This window comes from Gobius niger (assembly GCF_951799975.1).
Source record: "Gobius niger genome assembly, chromosome: 4".
Lineage (NCBI taxonomy): Eukaryota > Metazoa > Chordata > Actinopteri > Gobiiformes > Gobiidae > Gobius > Gobius niger.
The window spans coordinates 23,446,076-23,464,528 of NC_136855.1; the positions used below are offsets into that span (position 1 = coordinate 23,446,076).

Sequence of the window (18,453 nt, forward strand, 5' to 3'; positions counted from 1 at the left end):
TGTACATCAAAACTTTTACTACACAATAAGTAGCTTTCTAATAACCACAGCTAACAATTCCCAATAGACTTACAAAAGTATACATTTGTAATACATGATACTGATGTCTGCAAGTAATAAGGAGTAAGTAACATTAGTATTTGTGCTGTGTTGTGTGATCATGGAAGTCTTACATAACGTGAGAAAGTGTGTGGCTCATTCATGATCAGAGAGTCCCTCCCCTGGGTGTTTGATTTATCAAGAACCCAGTTTCGACAGCTGCCAATATGGTGTTCTCTGAGGGCGGAGGGATGGTCAGCCTGCTGCGGGCCGGGGTCAGCTCTGAACCAGATCAATGGAAGAAGTCATTATCAGGTTATGAATGCTGCAGGACTGTGGGTACATGGGAAATCTGCGTACCCGAGGACCACTATAGTCGATCACACACAGCCCATCCCCACTGACCCCAGTAACGTCCAAAAGCCCAGCTTGAATGGGCCTGACCTTTCAACTGACCTCTGTTGGAGAAAAGGGGGATGTTTCAGTGCCCCACGAAGGAGGCCTCCCTGCACAAGTATAAGCAATAGTTTCAATTGAGTCATATTAAAGTGAGAAACTAATCTTGACTTCTTTTTTTGACAAAACTTAAGATACAGTCTCACAACAACAAACACATTTGTAAAGCTTTTTCACAGAATTAAACTTATATGTTGAATATGCACTGTGCCTCCCCCTGCTGGAAATAAAACTATATTACAATACATGCACAAGTAGAACAGCACTATAATACAATTACATTATAATTTTATGTTTTAAAACAAATATTGACTGAAAATATCATTTATGTGATCTACATTACTATATACATACATATATACACACACCTACACACACACACACGGTCTTCATCAGGTTTTGTTTGTAATTAGACCCATGTGAAGTGGAGTTAATTTGCAGATCGGTTGAATCCTCATATTTTAACGTAATGTTTCTAATGAAAATGAAGTTGACACAATGAATAATTATGTTCACATGATGGATTTAAAATATTTATTTTCTGTGAGTGGTAATTTTTATTTTGCCGTAATAGAAGGCTGTCTACATGTCCAAACGGCTACAGTCTTGTTACAAGACATTTTGTGGTAAAGCACTTATGGTTTTATATTTATCTGTGTACTTTACAATAGCAATATTTCATTTACATCATCTTAAAAACTGAACATGATCAGTCTATGGTACAATACAGTACAATACAATACATTACCATAAAGGCCTCTATACGTAGATTTAAGAAGGCTATATAAAGAGCAGAACATGATATGTTCAGTCCTCTGTAAACATTTAAGAGTGAAAGATATTTTTAAACTGTGACAAAAGCAGTGTGCTGATACAACTGGTTCAGAAGTAAGACTTTGATAAAATAAGTCACTTTACAAAGGTATAAAACTGTTCGCTGAGAAGAGAAACAAGACCATGTAATTGTCCTGTAAAAATTACAGGCAGTGTAAACATGCTATAATCACTATGACGAGTCCACCTAAAGACAAGGCATTTCTTTGAACCACAACACGAGCAGTTCAATTTGCCAATGAAAGAAGATAACAAAATAAAAAGATAACCCAGAGGCACTGAAGTCTTTTAAGGCCCAGGACTAAAGACCCTGTATTCCAAATATATGCATATCTATGACTAAAATCCAATTATGATTTAGGCACATTTCTGAGGGTCAAAAGCAGCTTAATAGTGGTTTTAAGAAGACAAATGTACACAAATATGTACATAATATTTAGGAAATCTAGTCACATTCCCACATATAAAATATATATACAGTACTGCATAGAAATTGAGCGTATGTAGCTAACACTATTATTTTGTATTTAGTATTTTATTAATAATAAGTCAACAATCTATGATTTGAGCCCATTACTGGTCCTAATAATGATACTTTTTTTTTTTACAATGACATTCATTTTAAGTGTCGCTCGTCTGCTACAAATGTTTTAATTTCCTCTTTCATCTTTTTAATGGAATGGAATGAGATCAGCCCATAATCCCCAGGTCTTGGCTTTTCAAATCAGTGCTAAATATCTAATCTGTTCAGAAACATAAAATTTAGGTCACAAAATAACTTAATAAACCTTTGATGAGCATAATCATCTTTTACACAACATAACAATCCGAACAGCTCGAGCAAAACAAGTTCAAAGTAATAAGTGAAATTAAAGTGAAGTTTAAAAAAGGTTCACTTGTAAACTTCATGTGATTGTTACCAAGAGTCTGAGGCCAGTCCTTAATCTGTCCAAACACAATGATGCCTTTAGTCCTAATCCACGCCGTCAAAGCCTTGAGCATTCTCAATGGCAATGTTGAGTTTCTCTCGCAGTTCCTCAAAAGACTCATAAGGAGGCAGGTCCAGGCGATTAAAGCTGGGAAAGTAAAAGAAAAGTAAAAACAGAGTTATCACATTTTTGTAAACTATTAGACTAGATTTAACCATAAAAATGCACATTTTCATCTATTCAGAAGTGCAATGCAAATGTTGCAGTGGCTCCCAGTCAAGTCTCTAGTCAGCTAGTTTGTAGCTGTACAAATATGCATTAACTATGCAATGTCACTGAGGTCCGTTCCCGAAAAGTTGCTAAACCAAAATAAAACTTACAGTGGTATGCATAAGTATGCATTATGGTTAACTTTTTGACATTTTGCCAGACTATGGACCATAAACATAAATATATTTAGTTTAAATTTTATGTGAAAGAAGACACTACGTGACACACAATCTTGAAGTGAAATAAAATGTATAATTGATTTCGATTTTTTTTTTATAAAAAAGAAAAGTGTGATGTGCAAAAGTATAGGCACCCTTTCCTTTTAGTGCAACCTGTTCCCTTCAGAAGCTGCCTGATGATTTCTGAATGATCACATGTTGACTAATGACTAAATAGAGTCTACCTGAGTGTGATCTAATGTCAGTTCAAACACAGCTGCTCTGTGATGGTCTCTGAGGTCTGTTAAGAGACTGTTGGGGAGCAGACAGCATCATGAAGTCCAAAAACACACCAGACAGGTCCGGGATAAAGTATAAAGCTGGATTAGATTATAAAGATTTCCAAAGCTTTGAACATCTCTCAAAGTGCAGTTAAATACACCATCCAGGAATTGAAAGAGTCTGGCCTCACTGCAAACCTACCAAGACCCGGCCGTCCTCCTCATCTTACTGACTGAACAAGGACAGCACTGACCAGAGCTGTTACCAAGAAGCCTATGAGGACCTTGGATGAACTGTCGCGATTCATCCTGGCCTATTGTACATGTTTTAGTGCTAGGGGAAACCGGAGTGCTCAGAGGAAACCTACACAGATACGGGGAGAACATGCAAACTCCACACAGAAAGGTCCAGGTGGGAATTGAACCCGGAGCTTCTAGCTGTGCAGCACGAGCACTAACCGCTGTGCCGCTAACTGTACTGTTGTACTGTTTGATTGTCAGAAAGTCACGGCACGTCAATTTCATAATGCTATGTCTTACCACGTGTGGGCTCGTGGCAGCTTGTCACGCGTTCCCCACTGCTCAATGGTGAAAAGTTGTGGTCCATTAGAGCCTAAAAACATGAACGTTTTAAAAGCTTAAATTTCAATCACTTGGACAAAAAAACTAAGAGAAAACACAAGTTCTACAGTTTTACAAAATAAAAGTATAGCAAAAAGAATGAAACCAGCATTAAGTAACTAAACATCAAACAATTGAAAAACTCACCATAAAGTTCAGCAAATCCATTCATGGGGACTCTGGAGGTTCCTGTGACAAACTGTAAGAGCCGAATTCGTTTCTCTGCATCCATCAGCAACACTGTCTAAAATAATGAAAATAAACAGATTATTGTACTGTATACCAACACTTTGAGCCAAATTAGTTCCAGTCTCTGCTCATTGGGCTCAAGCACAAAAGACATCTTACTTTCCAAAACCACTGGATCACCACGTGATTGGCACAGTAAGTGTTCTTGTACTTTGTGTTTTCTTTCCAGTCGTTCACATCTACATCCCCTAATCCACACATGAGCAGCTGTGAAGATGAAAACAACAAACGTTTTTACAGATTAGCTTTAGACCAAGTTCAAGTGGGCAGTGTGGGCAGAAAACTTACCTCCAGCTCATTCTCATCAAAAATCTTGATAACGTCCGGTGGAATTAACTCAAAGAAGCCCTGAAACAAAAGCACATATTTGTGATTTTAGTTCCAAGAGAAACGAGAGATCAAGACGGCTGCGCTTGATCCGGGAGAGCCTGAAACAGGACTGACTGCCAAAGCGTAGCTAGTTGCTACACATTCATGAAACCTGACTTCCGCCAAGTTTGACAGTGTTTAAAAAAAACTTCAAAAGCTACATAGGAAGTAATAAATTTACCTCTTTGAAAGCAGTCATCTGCTTCTGTACTCTATTCATAAACCTCCACTGTATCACCAGGCTGCAAAACAAAGAGCATAATATTTATCTCGTCAGAAATTACCTCCCTGCCTCCAAACCAAAAGTGTTTTTTTTCCCAAAACCAAAGGGCCCTTTTCAATGTGGTTCATGCACCCATTGAATAAATATTAATAAAACTACATTGTTTGTCAACTCCACTGGATGCAGAACCTTCACGCGCCGCCACTTTGCAAATTGCAACACCACCCATGTCGTTTACAAGTTGGATTGACAAAAAGTAGACTCAAGGATCGACTATCTGAACATGAATACGCAATTAAAACGAACAGTCCAAATTAGCCTATGGTAAAACACTTTAACCTCGCCGGCCACTCAAACATCAACCACCTGAGGGCTATGGTTGTTGACGTTATCCCTCACAACATACAAGAGGGGGTCAGGAGAAAGTTTGGGCCCAAAAAGAAACCTTTTGGATCGACTGTTTACAGGCCACAAAGTACCCAGGTCTAAATGAACACACAGATATTTCTGTCTTCTTATAATTATTTGTTGGATGTGTATCTCACATGCTCTCATGAGGTCGTTCCTTTCAATAATATAATTAAGTCATGGGGCTGTCAGTTCTAAAAAATATAAACTCTAAAAATGTAGCACCAAAAAAAAAAAACTTACAACTTAAAGACACACTGCGTAACATTTTGACTACTGTTGCCATCAGAAAAATATATGCTCCTGATGACCAGCTCGACACAGAAAATGCCATCACTGCAGTGAGTAATCAAATAATGGATTTGGATGAGGACCTAAGCTGTTTAAATCTGCTGACTTTAGTCACATCTCCATGGAGACGAGCTGGAGACGTACCCACTCCTGGTAAAGTTACAGTCATGTCTTACGAGAGCTGAGCCGCTCACAGCAAAAGCTAGTAAGTTTGTTTGTACATTTATGAGGTATTTTTCAATGACGAAAGCATCTGTCATAAAATATGTTCTTGTGTTTCAATTTCATTTTTTGGGTAAAAAAACCCAAAACTATTCTCTTGCACACAATCAGAAGTCAGTACAAAAGTATTTAGAAAAATATCTAACCTACAAATAAAAGTAAACAAACCATTCATCTTGTTTCATAAGGTCCCTCTCATACGTTGGTGTTATATATTATGTTTTGCCTGCTTTCTGTATGTTGTGGACATATTTCTGGAAATCAACATAGTACTTTGTGCATGTTGTTTTCACATGCTCTCCGTGGAGATCTTTTACTGGTGTCATTTTAAACGTGTGTTTCAATATCATGTTTATTTCGGGCTCACCCTTTACTGGCAGGGAAATGGGCATCGCGTGATTATCTCACGTGATGCCCATTTGCTATTTAACACACCTGTTGTTTTACTTGCCCTGATGAAGACCGTGCCAGGTTGAAACGACATCCCCTGCTTGATAAAGGACTTTAATCCTAACTATCAGAGTGTATCGGACACATTTTTCCTCTCAGTCCACGTTTTCACGTTTTTTTGTCCTCGAAGAGCACCTGAACATTTTGAACAACTCTGGGCCCACTGATGCACTGATCTTTATCTTGCTTTATAATATTAACTTTTTTTTAATCCTTACTGACTAACAAAAGATGAATTAGACTGGGTTTGTCACTTACTGGATGTATTCTTTCTTGTTTTCATTGGTCACCACAATTTCTGAGCCTCCTGGCTTCAGGTCATGCTGGTGAGTCTAAAGGTACGATACGCACAAACTATTAGTTTTACAAAAGTTAGGCAACAGTGTTAGTTGTGAACCAAACAAACCTGTCCAAAGAGCTCCTCATCAACAGTGAATCTCAAGTCCAAGTCTGTGGGATCGTTCTCCAAAATCCACATCAATGAGTTAAAATATTCACTGTCCTTAAAATAAATAGACACAAACGCAGCAAATCAGGCGCTATATTCAATGTAATGGACCGAAAAAGGAATGCTTTGTAAAACTTACAACAGACTCCATGTCCTGGAGATTAATCGTTTTCTGCAACATCATTTTATAGAAGGGTCTAATGAAGAAAGCTTTAAGCAAAAATTCATGACAAATCAGTGTCATTACTTCATTAATACACACGGTTGGGTTCATAAGAATGACTCAAGAAATATTTGGACATCATTTGTATTAATAAAGATATATATATACAGTTTAATATAATGAAAATAAATTACCTTACTTATCTACAGTATCTATGGTTGCTTCTTAAAGTGCAAATAATACATTAAGTAAACATTGGTGGATAGCTATTAACTAAATATTATTTTAAGCACATGTAAGCAGCCTACAGTAATTAAAAAAAAAACACATTATCACTCTGCAGTAAGGAGTAACTCACCATCTAGAAGCTTGCCATGAAACACAGCCATGCCTGCAACACGACCAATGAACTTGAAGTAGGTGAGGTGGTCTTCATTGCATAAACCTGAGTTTGGATTAATCTGCAGAGTGTAGTTGTCCCTGAAATAAAGACATTAACTGTGATTTTTCTCTCAATATACCACTGCTCCCAAGAAAGAAAGGAAACTTGAATAATAGCTATTGTATTGACTTATAGATTAACTTGCACTCACGTGGCAGAATACTCAAACAGCCCATAATACGGATTGAACATTTCTCTGGACATAAGGAAGAACCACTCTCTGGCAATGCCTCCATAGTCCAGACCCTTTTCTCCCTCAAACTCCACCCACAGACGCGCCTTCAGCAACTCCGGCCTCTTCACAGACAGGATACGGCGGTACGAGTCCTCGAGCACCGCACTCCGTCTTAGCTTCATCTCAAAACGGTTTGGGATGTCAGCCTAGATTAAGTCCAGATGTAAAAGTTAATTGAACTTTACATTACACTAAAGAGTCAAGAGAATAATGCTGGTTGCACAATACTCACTGGTTTCTTTAGTTTCTTTCGGAAGTAATCATACTTCTGTTTGTAGTCTCTGGAATATGGCACTGCCTGAAAGGTAGAAATAAGACATTTTCTTCCACATAGTACAATCAGAAGCACAAAGTATAAGTACAAAAATCTACTCACTGGTCCAGTTATGGCTGAATTCTGTAATCTGGGATCCTCCCATTGTGTGATCCTAGTGTCTGAAAAATATCAATTCATGATTAAAGAATGCTCTCATAGAAACTAACATATTTACCTACTGTATATACATACTATGATCTATGTAGAATGCGCGGCCATCAGAATGAACTCTTTCTTCCCAACCGGGCTGCCAAGAAGAACAATTTACATAAAGTATTTGAATTAGATATAAATACATAAATACAGCGGTGGATTGTTGTCAAGCTGCATTTATTAACAGAAATTGTTTTATTGAATTTTGCTAATTTCTAGAATAGAAGATCCTACCGGCAGAGGGCCGAGATCTTTGGGGTCAAGCGAGGGCCTTCTCCTCATTTGCACAGGGATCCTGAGTCGCGGATCTTCCTGTTCACAGGAAAGCAAACAGGAAATGTGTCACTCACACAGAACATGGTGTTCACTCATGACTTTCATCAGTATATTGTTACCCAAGTGGTCGTCTTTGTGTTGTGGTCAATAAAAAATGGTCTTCCACTGGGAGCACTGCGAACCTCCCAACCCCCTGGCAATGATCCCGACTCGGGAGTGGGTTCTGGGCCTGTGGGTTCAGGGCCTGTGGGTTCAAGGCCTAGGTCTACAGACGCTGACATTTGTGAGGGGCCTGGGACGTGCTGAGGCGGCCTCTCCTCAGATGCAGACATTTGTGATGTGCTGGGGCTCTGCGGTGCATTTGACCCAATCTGTGGGGCTGATGCTTCAGAAGCTCGCTGAAAGATACAAATAAAGACACATTAATTTGTCTATATAAAGATTTTAATATTTGGCAGAGAAAGTGTAGTGTGAATATTAACCTGTACAACAGGACGGGTCCAGGTGGTGGTTCTGGTATTGTGGTTCACAAAGTAGCGTCTTCCTTTACTGTCACGCTTTTCTTCCCAGCCCGTAGGTAACCCCACAGAGGTTGGAATAAGCTATTGTGTGATAAAAAAATCAATGCATATAAAGAATGTCATCTCAATGACAGTAAGAATGCTCTCCATGTCCATGTGTGTTAACAACAGTTCATGTGTCACCACATCACAGTCAGACAGAAAAAGCGAAACATTTCCATCGGTCACTGTAATACATACCACAGGATTAACAGGATGTTCCTCCCCTGTTGAAGTCTGGGCACTGCCCCTTAGACTGGAATGGCGAGAGTTACTAGTGTGATTCTAAAACAGAGGAGAAAAACACAAGACTTTCACCAAATTGCTTCACATGTGATTCCGTGTTCTTCTATTTTAGTCTACATTGAAAAAATACATAACTAACACTGTTTTGTTCAAATCTGTATACCGGTACTTTGGAAATGTATTCGTCCAATCCACAAAAGAAAACTTGTAAGTAATATGAACCATATGAACCTTAAAGAAACTCACAGGAGGAGAGCTGTGCTGTTCAGCAGCAGATGCTCCTGAAATTTGAACGTTGCTCATATCATCACAAAACGAATAAATCTCAACAGGCGAACGAGGCCGAGGGGATGTGACCAGGCTATTGCTGTGATGTAAGGTGGAGTTGTCTTCGGTGATGATCTCCCAGCTCTGTAATAGAGGAGAGGCATCAGGTTCAAACTGTGTGAAAGTCAGACTGCATTTTTTTTTTACAGAAAAGTGGCAAATGACCTTCAGATCATCTTAAGAAATAGGATGGGACAAAAGGCTTTAAGCGAAGCCAGTTTTGATATATTTCATAAGCCTGACTAGTCAGACGTCTGTGGTTAGTCTTGTTTTGTTCCATGAGTTTGTCAGATCACTGCCCTTCTCCAACAAGGTTTATCCAGGGCCAGAACCACAACACATGCAACTGAACGTACTTCTGACAGATATAAACATCTGTATGTCTTTAAAGTCACTGGCTGGCACCCCAATAAGACTCCACTCTGATTATTTTACCAATCTTGATAGCTTGGGACTAAAGTAAAATAAAGTACTGTTAAGTAAAGCGTAGCATGTTTTTAGTGGTAGGGGTAGCGAGCAGAGCATGCAAACTCCACACAGAAAGGCCCTGTTCGACCCGGAGTCGAACCTGGGACCTTCTTGCTGTGAGGCAAGAGCACAAACCACTGAGCCACCATGCTGCCCACTTATTGTTTCCCACAGACCATTGTGTCTCTGGGAAAAGGATAACATTTAATACCTCCGGAGATTCTTGTGTGCTCTGATCAACGGGGTCTGAAATCTGTCTGCGTGTATTAAAAGCATGCTCTGCTTCCTCATTATTGCTTTGTCTCGTCTGCAAGTCCACGCCATTTTCCCTTAAACACAGAATAAACAAAATAAACAATTACACATTTTGTAAGAAATAAACAAGGTAAACCTCTCAAAACTTACTGCATAGTAGGTCGCTGCCACTGTGTGGTCCGACTTTCATGGTTGACAAAGTAGGTCCTTCCGAGGTTGTCCTGCCGTTCCTCCCAGCCAGGGGGCAGCGCAGGGAGGCGCTGGCTCTGTCTTGGGCCAGACATATCCTGGGACTCTAGAAACTCCCAACCGGGCTGCTACATATGAACATCCATGTAGTTTAGTGTAAGAATATTTGAAGTGAGAACTGTTAAGTAAGTGTGTAAAATGTGATGGTAGGGCTTACATCCATCTCTTCAGTTTGATCTGCAGGGTCCTGACTTTGGTCTGGATTTTTAGGAAGGTAAGTCATTTTTAGACGAAGATTACCCTTGACCCTTGACTTGTGACTACATAATAACAAAAAACAATGTGAATTATACAATTATTCAAGAACAAATCGTTTTTTACTGATTAAAACTGTACGGAAATAAAAGTGTATGAAATGAAGCCAACCTTCGTGGGTGAAGCAGAAAATCCTTGAACGTGTATGGCCTTTCTGAATTAGGATTTTCTGTCTGAAGGAAAAGAAAAAAATGATAACATGTTTTTACAGGTACATACATCTATTTTATGCTCTGATGTGTGTAATACTGCTGAGATTTCTATGGCTGAGAGAAAGGAAGCAGAATATATCACTGAAATATATCACGAAGATATATCACTAAAACAGACAGAGATTTACATATTTTATGTACGGTAACTTTGAGGTTTTAGTCATGGTTGTTTTCTGAATATAGTTCCATTTTAAACATAATATTATTATGTTTTATTTTGACACAATTGACATTTTTTAAATAATTTTTTTTTTTTTTTTTTAAACTGCTAACAATTTTTGTTTAAATTTGATGTAACATATGGCATCACAATAAGTGTGCCATATTCAAGACAGGATGAGAATATTGCAGTTTTTCTCATACTGTGCTGCCTGAGCTGAAAGTGCAGCATGGGGACAATTGAGGGGGTGTAGTTATGTTTATAATAAAACAGAACAAGAAAAAATATAAACATGGTCAACGGTGTTTCCAAAACTCTTGACATTCAAGTGGAACCAAATGTGGGCGTGAGTATTTATGTGGAGGACTGGGTCAAACTGAGGTTAATGAGCTATAAAGCAAATGAAGGAACACAACTGCAACTAACCTACGTCAATATGAGTCACTGAACCCATTTAGCACATGGCTCTTTCCAGTAAGTGACAACATACTCACCGGAATCTGATTCAGAGGGACATCCACCTGTCCTAAAAAGTCATCACGTGTCTGACAGAGAAAGAGATGCACAGATATTAGCATATGGCCATTAGAAACGCAAGGACATGTCTGACACAGTGGGATACTGGGTAGTGTTTTGGTGAATGAAACGCACACTACCGTCTTACACAGAGCAATCCATCTTTCCAAAATGTCTATATCCAATGAACACTGGACTGTCAGGGTTTGACATCTGCAATGTTACTGATCTTTACCTATAACATCTCAGTCATTTACAAAACTTCTCCTCCCATGCTTTCTCTATCATTTTAGAAGCGTTTTTATTGTTGTCATTGTTGAAAAGAATCTGTAAATATTCAGTTAAATTTAGTTAAGTATAAAGAGGAACCTCAGGAAGTTGTCTTTTATTCTGCTGAAATATTATTTTAGCTATGAAATCTCCAGGGTTAACTCCACCTAAGGTGTGCAGTTACACAAGTGTCTTCAAAAGACACACACTGTAATTTTTGTTATGTCAATGTAGCTCACAGGGTCAAAAAGAAGTTGGATAACTAACTACATCTCCAGAGGGCCAAGAGGGAGGTGTCCTGCACAGTTAACAAACGTACATAACACAGAAAGCGTTACGTGTGTTCGTTAAATTAACAAACACACGGACTTCCCAGTTCCTACAGTACTATAAACTATGAATGAATCTATGCCAGGACTGCTGGTATTCCTGACTATTCATAGGTTATATAGTTGTTCAATAATTAGTAACAAAATGTGAAGAGCACAAATATAACTGTTTGCACAATGGCAATGTGAGTTAAAAGCAAAATTCAACTGAATCTACACTTTCACAAACAGTACAAATGTTCATTGGTCACTCAATTACAGTTCAAAAAGTTGCTTGATAAAACACTGACCTAGTCATCATACGCCTGATAGCTTATTACTAGTAGACCTCTAGATTACCTATATTTTAATTCGATTCAGGTTAGAAGCACCTGCTAATAAGCAGTGGGGACCTTTTCACTGGACAAAGTGCTAAATGTGCCATAGGGTGGTGGGGTGTGATAACTGATACTTCACAAACAGTGGCCTGTGGGGGACCCAAAGGGAACACACCATCCTTTACTGGGAAAGGCTCACACTCTATCTGCCTACATGACCCCATGTCCACAGATGGCTGGCATGACAGTGCTCTGCTCTAGTATCATGTTAAATTTGAATCCACAGGACTGGGCAGTGCTACAGACCACCAGACTATCTGGAGTCAGGGGGAATATTTCAGAGTCACTTTATTTATATCAGCAAGAGGCACTGCATTTCCCACCACTAAAAATAGCTCAGCTAAATACTTAAGGCAATTACTCATAGCGCTAACAGAATAATAAATATAATGACTTATTTAGAAAGCTATTTGTCACACAATAAAAGGTTTTCAGAACTTCTTACTATAAAATATGACTTGGCTGAACCACAAATAAATGTATTTGTAGAAATTAAACTGAATATCACTGCCCACATTGGGCTTGTTAATTGCATGACAGCCGCTGCTACCTTTCCAGTTACTACTATAATTCAGTTTACGGGTGAGGCCAATAAGCTGCACAAAAAAAAAGTAATTAAATAAAATACTCTAATAATGTTGATTGATTCTCCAAGATATTCAATCAAACAAAGATTTTCCTGTTTTCTAGAAAGAGCAAGCGATGTACAAAAGGTTGTCAAAGCAGAGCTGTCAGAAAGTTCTAAACAAACAAAACCATTATCAATTTCAAAGCAAAGCGCAAAAAAATTCACAACAAACACACATTTAAAATACTGACCTCAGACCTTTTGCTTGGACTTGTAGCAAGGTGTGAATTAACATCATTTGGAAGTTTATTTGGGCAAAAAGGAGACAAATGAATGTGCACATGAGGAGAAGAGGAGCTGGAGAGTTTTTGGTTTGAAACATGACAAGAAATCCCAGTGTTGGGGTACGGCACCTCAAGAGAAAAACTCCTTTGTATCGCACGATGACTGTGTGGTTGGCTTTTTTCTGACGCCCTCTTCCTCTTATCTGGTGGTTTATTTGAAAATAAACAAGCAGATGTGCTGTGGTACAGTTTTTTGATAGCCTCCTGTTTGTCTGGTGGATGGGGAAGTCTATGAAAAGCCTCAGGATGTCCCAGATGAACAGTAGCTCCTTTTCCAGGTAAAACTGGTTTCTGATGGGCAAAGTGCAGTCGAACACATCTAGAGTGACGACTCAATCGGTCCAACGTGCAGGACTGTTCAATTACCCTATTGCTTTCCTCCATTTTATTAAATTGCACCATGTTTCTAGCAGCCTTGCATATTGAACAGCTCCCCTTTGGGGGAAAGTGGCCACTTACTCCACTAAACCCCTCACAACTGTTATCCACATCTTGAGAAGTTTCATTTGGTGCCACAGAGCTGTCAGGAGAAGCTGGTGGTGTGCTGCATGGGCTCTTTGGAAAGATAACCAGGGAGGAACAGCGTCTCAAAGGCACTTTGGACTTACAGCGCAGTATATTTTGCTCCTGGGTGGTCCTCTGCTTTTCTGGGGACTCTGCTTCAAAGATGCTGTTGCTGCTACAGTAGCCAGGGTCACTAGCCATACTGCTGCATGAGCCTTTGTCAGAGCCTGTGCATGCTCCTCCTTCAACATCTTCTGTGGTGCAATCTACATCCCCGCTGGGCTTTCCACAAGGCTGCAGAGCAATACGGACAACGCTCTTTTTATTACACGGTCCAGCATTAATCCTGGGTATAAAGAGTGCAGAGTGCTGCTGTAAAATCCCATTCTCTGGTGACAGAGGGGTCACCTTCAAGTGGACAGAAGTGTGCGCCAGGCTCTCTGCGGGGCTGTGAGCTGACACACTGGCTTCAGTGTCTTCACCATGGCTGCTGAGGCTCTCTGATAGAGGGTCTGTGTTACTTCTCCTTGACGCAAAATGCAAGCGGAGCTGACGTGCCATTCGTTTAACTCTGTAATCCCTGTAGAGGCAGTGGGTTATTCATGATAAACGTGCTGGTAGGAAAACGGACGGCAAAGCAACTGCTCCATGCTCACTGCTGTGATCACAATCATTACTGGCTCTACATTGCCAAAATAGCTCTGGTGACAACCTACATTCCTGTCCAGGCTGATCTCAGCTTTTCGTTGGAGAAGGTCAGTGATTCTGTTTGGAGGTATGACCCAAACGTACGACCCCTGAAGCTCGAACAGTTTCTCACAGCATTTTTTAACGACCTCCTCAATGTAAAAATATACAGTAGAAATGAAAGCCTTCAGTGTTGAGCAGCTTCATAACAATCCAGATATCCAAGTCAGCTGGTACTTTCAGACAGATGTCTTAACCAAGAGTGCACTCAGTCCTGTTTGCCGACTGCATAAACAAAAAACAAGATGGTTGCTCACTGAGACCAAAGCTCTGGTAAAGTGCGCTCAAGACGACTTCCTGCAGCTGTAGATCTCTTCTTATGTTTCGACTGCTCTACACCCCACACATATTTTTACCTACAACTATTAAATTACAAGAAATAAGAACAGTGCTCTGCACACGAGTCAAATATGTATGTCTATAGAAACTCATGTATGGTAAGTTATATCAAAACGCTGCCAATGCACAAATTTAGAAGTTGATAAAACAACAGTGTGGCAACTCCTAGTGACTTGACACCCGTTATATGACACCTCTTGTAACAGTTTGCGCTGCTCTGATTGCCGTTCCATAAATGTTGACACTGTATTTATCAAAGGCAGTCTTTTGTAAGTCAGACTTGCCCATTTAGCATATATAAAAACAATAAAGGATAAATAAATGCATACATACATAAAAAAATCCTAAAAAAAACAATATAAAGAAGATATGTGTCTTGCACAATGATGGAGCAATATTATTATTAAATCACAGGCACAAATAAGATTACAACTAAGATTATAGTAAAGAAGAACACACCTCTTTATTTCTACCGTACTGGGAGCATGACAAGGCAACAACACCGTACAGCCACACCCAGCCTGTTTAATCATGTGACTGTAAAGAGTGACCTAAGTAAACTATATTAAGAAGCATCTAAAGCAACCGATAACGTGGTCAAGATAACCAAATCAGTCAACAACATGAGCACAACAGTAATCAAGCACTTCACAGCAAGGGTTGTAACTAATTTGAATAGCTTTGCCTTTGACATACTGAACATATCTGTACATTGAACACGACTGGAGTTCATCAAGTGAGGAAATACAGGGCATAGTAGTCATTCGCTTGAAAAAAAGTCTTCTGCTTAAAGTAAAATTGAAAGATAGTGGAATATTGAAGTCAGTGTTCGAAATACATTCGGTGGTCCTGACACCCACAGATTAATTTTGAAAACATAAACAAAAATACAAGGACAGAAACACATTTATGTTGTATTTTCTGTACATGCGCATTAAAGCCAGTCTTTCAAACTACAGGTTGACCTGAGTTGTACCTCAGCAAGCAAGAAATGGGTCAGCAGAACAACTGATAGGCTCTGGCGCTGCCAAAAGCTTCTCACGTGTGCACAGAGTAACTGTTTAACCAGCGAGCTCCGTGCTATCATACCAACAGTCTTAAACCACAGCGGTTTCAGAAGAACTATCGCCATATGCAACTGCTCCACAGTGCAAACTCACTTCACAGTAAAACAGTGTTCTTAGGTCACTACATAATCATGTCACAGTCTAAGGCCAGATTTACCCACATTTACGGCTTTACATACTAACGTACTCAGTTTACCAATAATAGTGCACACACCATGGCAAAATAGGGGTAGCTATGCCATTAACCTTGTAATGGCTGCATGTTTTACAGTAAAAACACATTCGGAAACACAACTCGAATTTGGTTGTGTGGTGCGGTTAACAAGCAGGTTTGATGAATAGTAAGAAGTTTTGTATGATGTTGCATAAAAATATATTTCTAAGAGGCAACGAAGGAAAGGCGACTCAAATAAAATCCCATGCCTCTTAATGTTATAAATGAGAGGAAAAACAGTACTTAAGCCATTTTGATATTGTAATAAGTTGAGGTATAGTTATAAGGATTGCTTCCAATAATTAAAATACCACAAGCATCTGGTCAAATGTATGTGAATACTGCAAGAAATAATATAGCATGAGGTCATAATAACACAGAAGAAATGTAATAAAAGTGCAAACCTACCAGACGATTCTCATCAAATACTTCCAGCAGAAGGCGATGTTTTGTGGGATCAACCTGTTTTAACAAACAACAAAAAGATCATTATTGATACTTATGCCTAAAGAAATAAAAATAAGCTTTCGGACTTACTCTGAAAAAGAATTCTTCATTCCATTTCGGATCTAGAGTCTTATATACGAAAAATACAAAAAGATAAATACAACAACATAATAGTGAATATGCCGAGTCTTCATAGTTGATGTTAATTACGTGGCGTATTCACCTTTTTAATTGTTTTGGTTTGAAGACTTGTTACCTCTCCATTAACCGGATCATAGAGAGACAATCTCGTGTATGGATCACTGCAAAGAAATAAAATTAGATTTCATTAGGATGCAGATATTGGACAATATATATTTCAATGTTATTACTCAAAGCAGTCTTGCACAAACTCTACAACTGACCTTTATATCAAAAATATAAAAATAGACTTGTGTACTTGATACACTTGTCGAAAATAGCAATAAAGTGAAATAAAAAAAATAACAACAGCTGCACAGTTGGACTTCAGTTACATATAATATTCTTCTTTTCATCAGAATTGTTTTTATTACCATTGTTAGTGAACAGGTTCACAAACTAAGACTTTTTTTCCAGTTCAATCATGCAACATGAAACATAACTTAGATAAATAATAAACTAAAGAAACTTTAAAACTATAAGACTGCAAGGACATTATAGTTTGAGGAATTATGACAAAATAACATTAGCATTAGTGTAATTTTGCTACTTGGGAAAAATATCCCGGCCAGCAGCCAATAAGGGCAACAATGATGCTTTGACAGTACAGTGATTTTCATACCTGGCTCCCAGTATATCCTTTTTAGCCAGACCAATTCCTGCAATGACTTTGACTTTGAGAATTCTGGTGTCCTCCTGAAATAACACAGCACTCTGTTAAATTAGATCCACGTTCAAAGAATGCAACTAATGGTTTCTTTTTTATAATATATATATATCTTTTGTAAAGGAAATAATGTAAAGGAAGTCATTTACAAAAGTAGACGAATATGTAGACCTTTTCCAAATAGAGCCTATCCCTATATTTCCCATCGATTACGTGACGTATCAATCACGTGTGATTCGGCAAAGTGGCCACAATATTGTGAATCATTAGCATTAAATGAATTGCGCAATAATACCTTTGCTCACAGTTTATGAACAAATAAACGTAAAACTTTTATATGTACACAACAGGATCGCGCTTCAAACCTAGCTACATAAGAACTTGCTCAAGTAACTTATATAATTAAATCAAACTAGTGTTAAAGCTACGTTAATGTCATTGATGATGAAAAACAGCTGCTGGCAAAGGCGTTACCAGCAAACCTGTTGGACTCCATATTACAGTGGGTTTATCATCTACGCTGCCACTGTAGCAATAATAATCACATAATCACATAATTAAGTGTAAGAATCGATTTTTAAGAGACTTTGTGTTGACACGACAGTGGTATTTTTGTGAAGGATCACGCAGACGTTAAGGATAAGTTTCAGTTGGTTAGCTCAACTCGTCGCTCGTTGCTAACGACGTGGTCACATGAGTGTTCAGAGGCGCGAGCGCTTTACCTCATCTGCAGGAAGTCCGCGGATCTGCGGAGACGGGGTCGCCATAACTTCCCTCTCGATCTTCCCTTAGAAACGTAGCTTTAGATAACGACGAGTTTATCGTTACTTCTCTGCCTCTTCTGTTGTTTACGCTGGTACTAGTATTCGTAAGCCAGACCTACAGGCGGGCAGTGACCGCCTCTTCATTAACCATCCTCTGCGTAGTTCTCCTCCTCCTGCTTGTACTTCCTTCACCTCCCATCTCTGCCCGCACAGGAACTAACTCACAATAACAGGACAATGTAACCAGTTCAGTGGTCACATAGTTGGCAACTGGACATTTTAAACACTCAAAATGCATCGGCTGCAAGTTTATTTGCTTAAAAAAAACATTAAAACAATAAACTTGTTTAAACACGCTTTATACAGACCACAGCAGAAAAAGATTATTATGGAGAGAATACACTGGTGGTAGACATGATTGAGTAAGCAAGATATTGCATAAAAAGCACAAGCAGTTTTGATATATCTTTGGCAGCTGCTACAGTCATAGCAACAGTGGTTAATTATGGATCAAAATCATTGCTATTGATTATTGTTTTATTACATTTATAACAT

General features: G+C 38.9%; 1 protein-coding gene across 2 annotated transcripts; it reads right to left on the reverse strand.

Annotated features, from left to right (window-relative positions):
• Positions 1 to 1,014: 1,014 nt before the first annotated feature.
• nedd4a (NEDD4 E3 ubiquitin protein ligase a) lies at positions 1,015 to 18,114 on the reverse strand. 2 transcript variants are annotated; one of them, XM_079555821.1, is made up of 29 exons: positions 17,857 to 18,114; positions 17,090 to 17,163; positions 16,511 to 16,589; positions 16,378 to 16,416; positions 16,249 to 16,302; positions 11,060 to 11,110; positions 10,305 to 10,366; positions 10,096 to 10,198; positions 9,840 to 10,006; positions 9,646 to 9,763; positions 8,886 to 9,050; positions 8,595 to 8,678; positions 8,316 to 8,435; positions 7,953 to 8,231; positions 7,792 to 7,869; positions 7,597 to 7,651; positions 7,465 to 7,523; positions 7,321 to 7,386; positions 7,005 to 7,234; positions 6,770 to 6,891; positions 6,388 to 6,458; positions 6,207 to 6,302; positions 6,059 to 6,132; positions 4,388 to 4,448; positions 4,126 to 4,185; positions 3,937 to 4,044; positions 3,736 to 3,832; positions 3,508 to 3,580; positions 1,016 to 2,405 (listed from the first exon to the last, which is right to left on the reverse strand). In XM_079555821.1, the coding sequence occupies exons 1-29, from the start codon at positions 17,899 to 17,901 to the stop codon at positions 2,303 to 2,305; spliced, it is 2,793 nt and encodes a 930-aa protein (XP_079411947.1). In that variant the 5' UTR covers positions 17,902 to 18,114; the 3' UTR covers positions 1,016 to 2,302. The 2 variants fall into 2 exon arrangements, with proteins under 2 accessions (XP_079411946.1, XP_079411947.1); XM_079555820.1 differs by lacking the exons at positions 16,249 to 16,302; positions 16,378 to 16,416; positions 16,511 to 16,589; positions 17,090 to 17,163; positions 17,857 to 18,114 and adding an exon at positions 12,877 to 14,739 and having other exon boundaries at positions 1,015 to 2,405.
• Between the last annotated feature and the right edge of the window lie 339 nt (positions 18,115 to 18,453).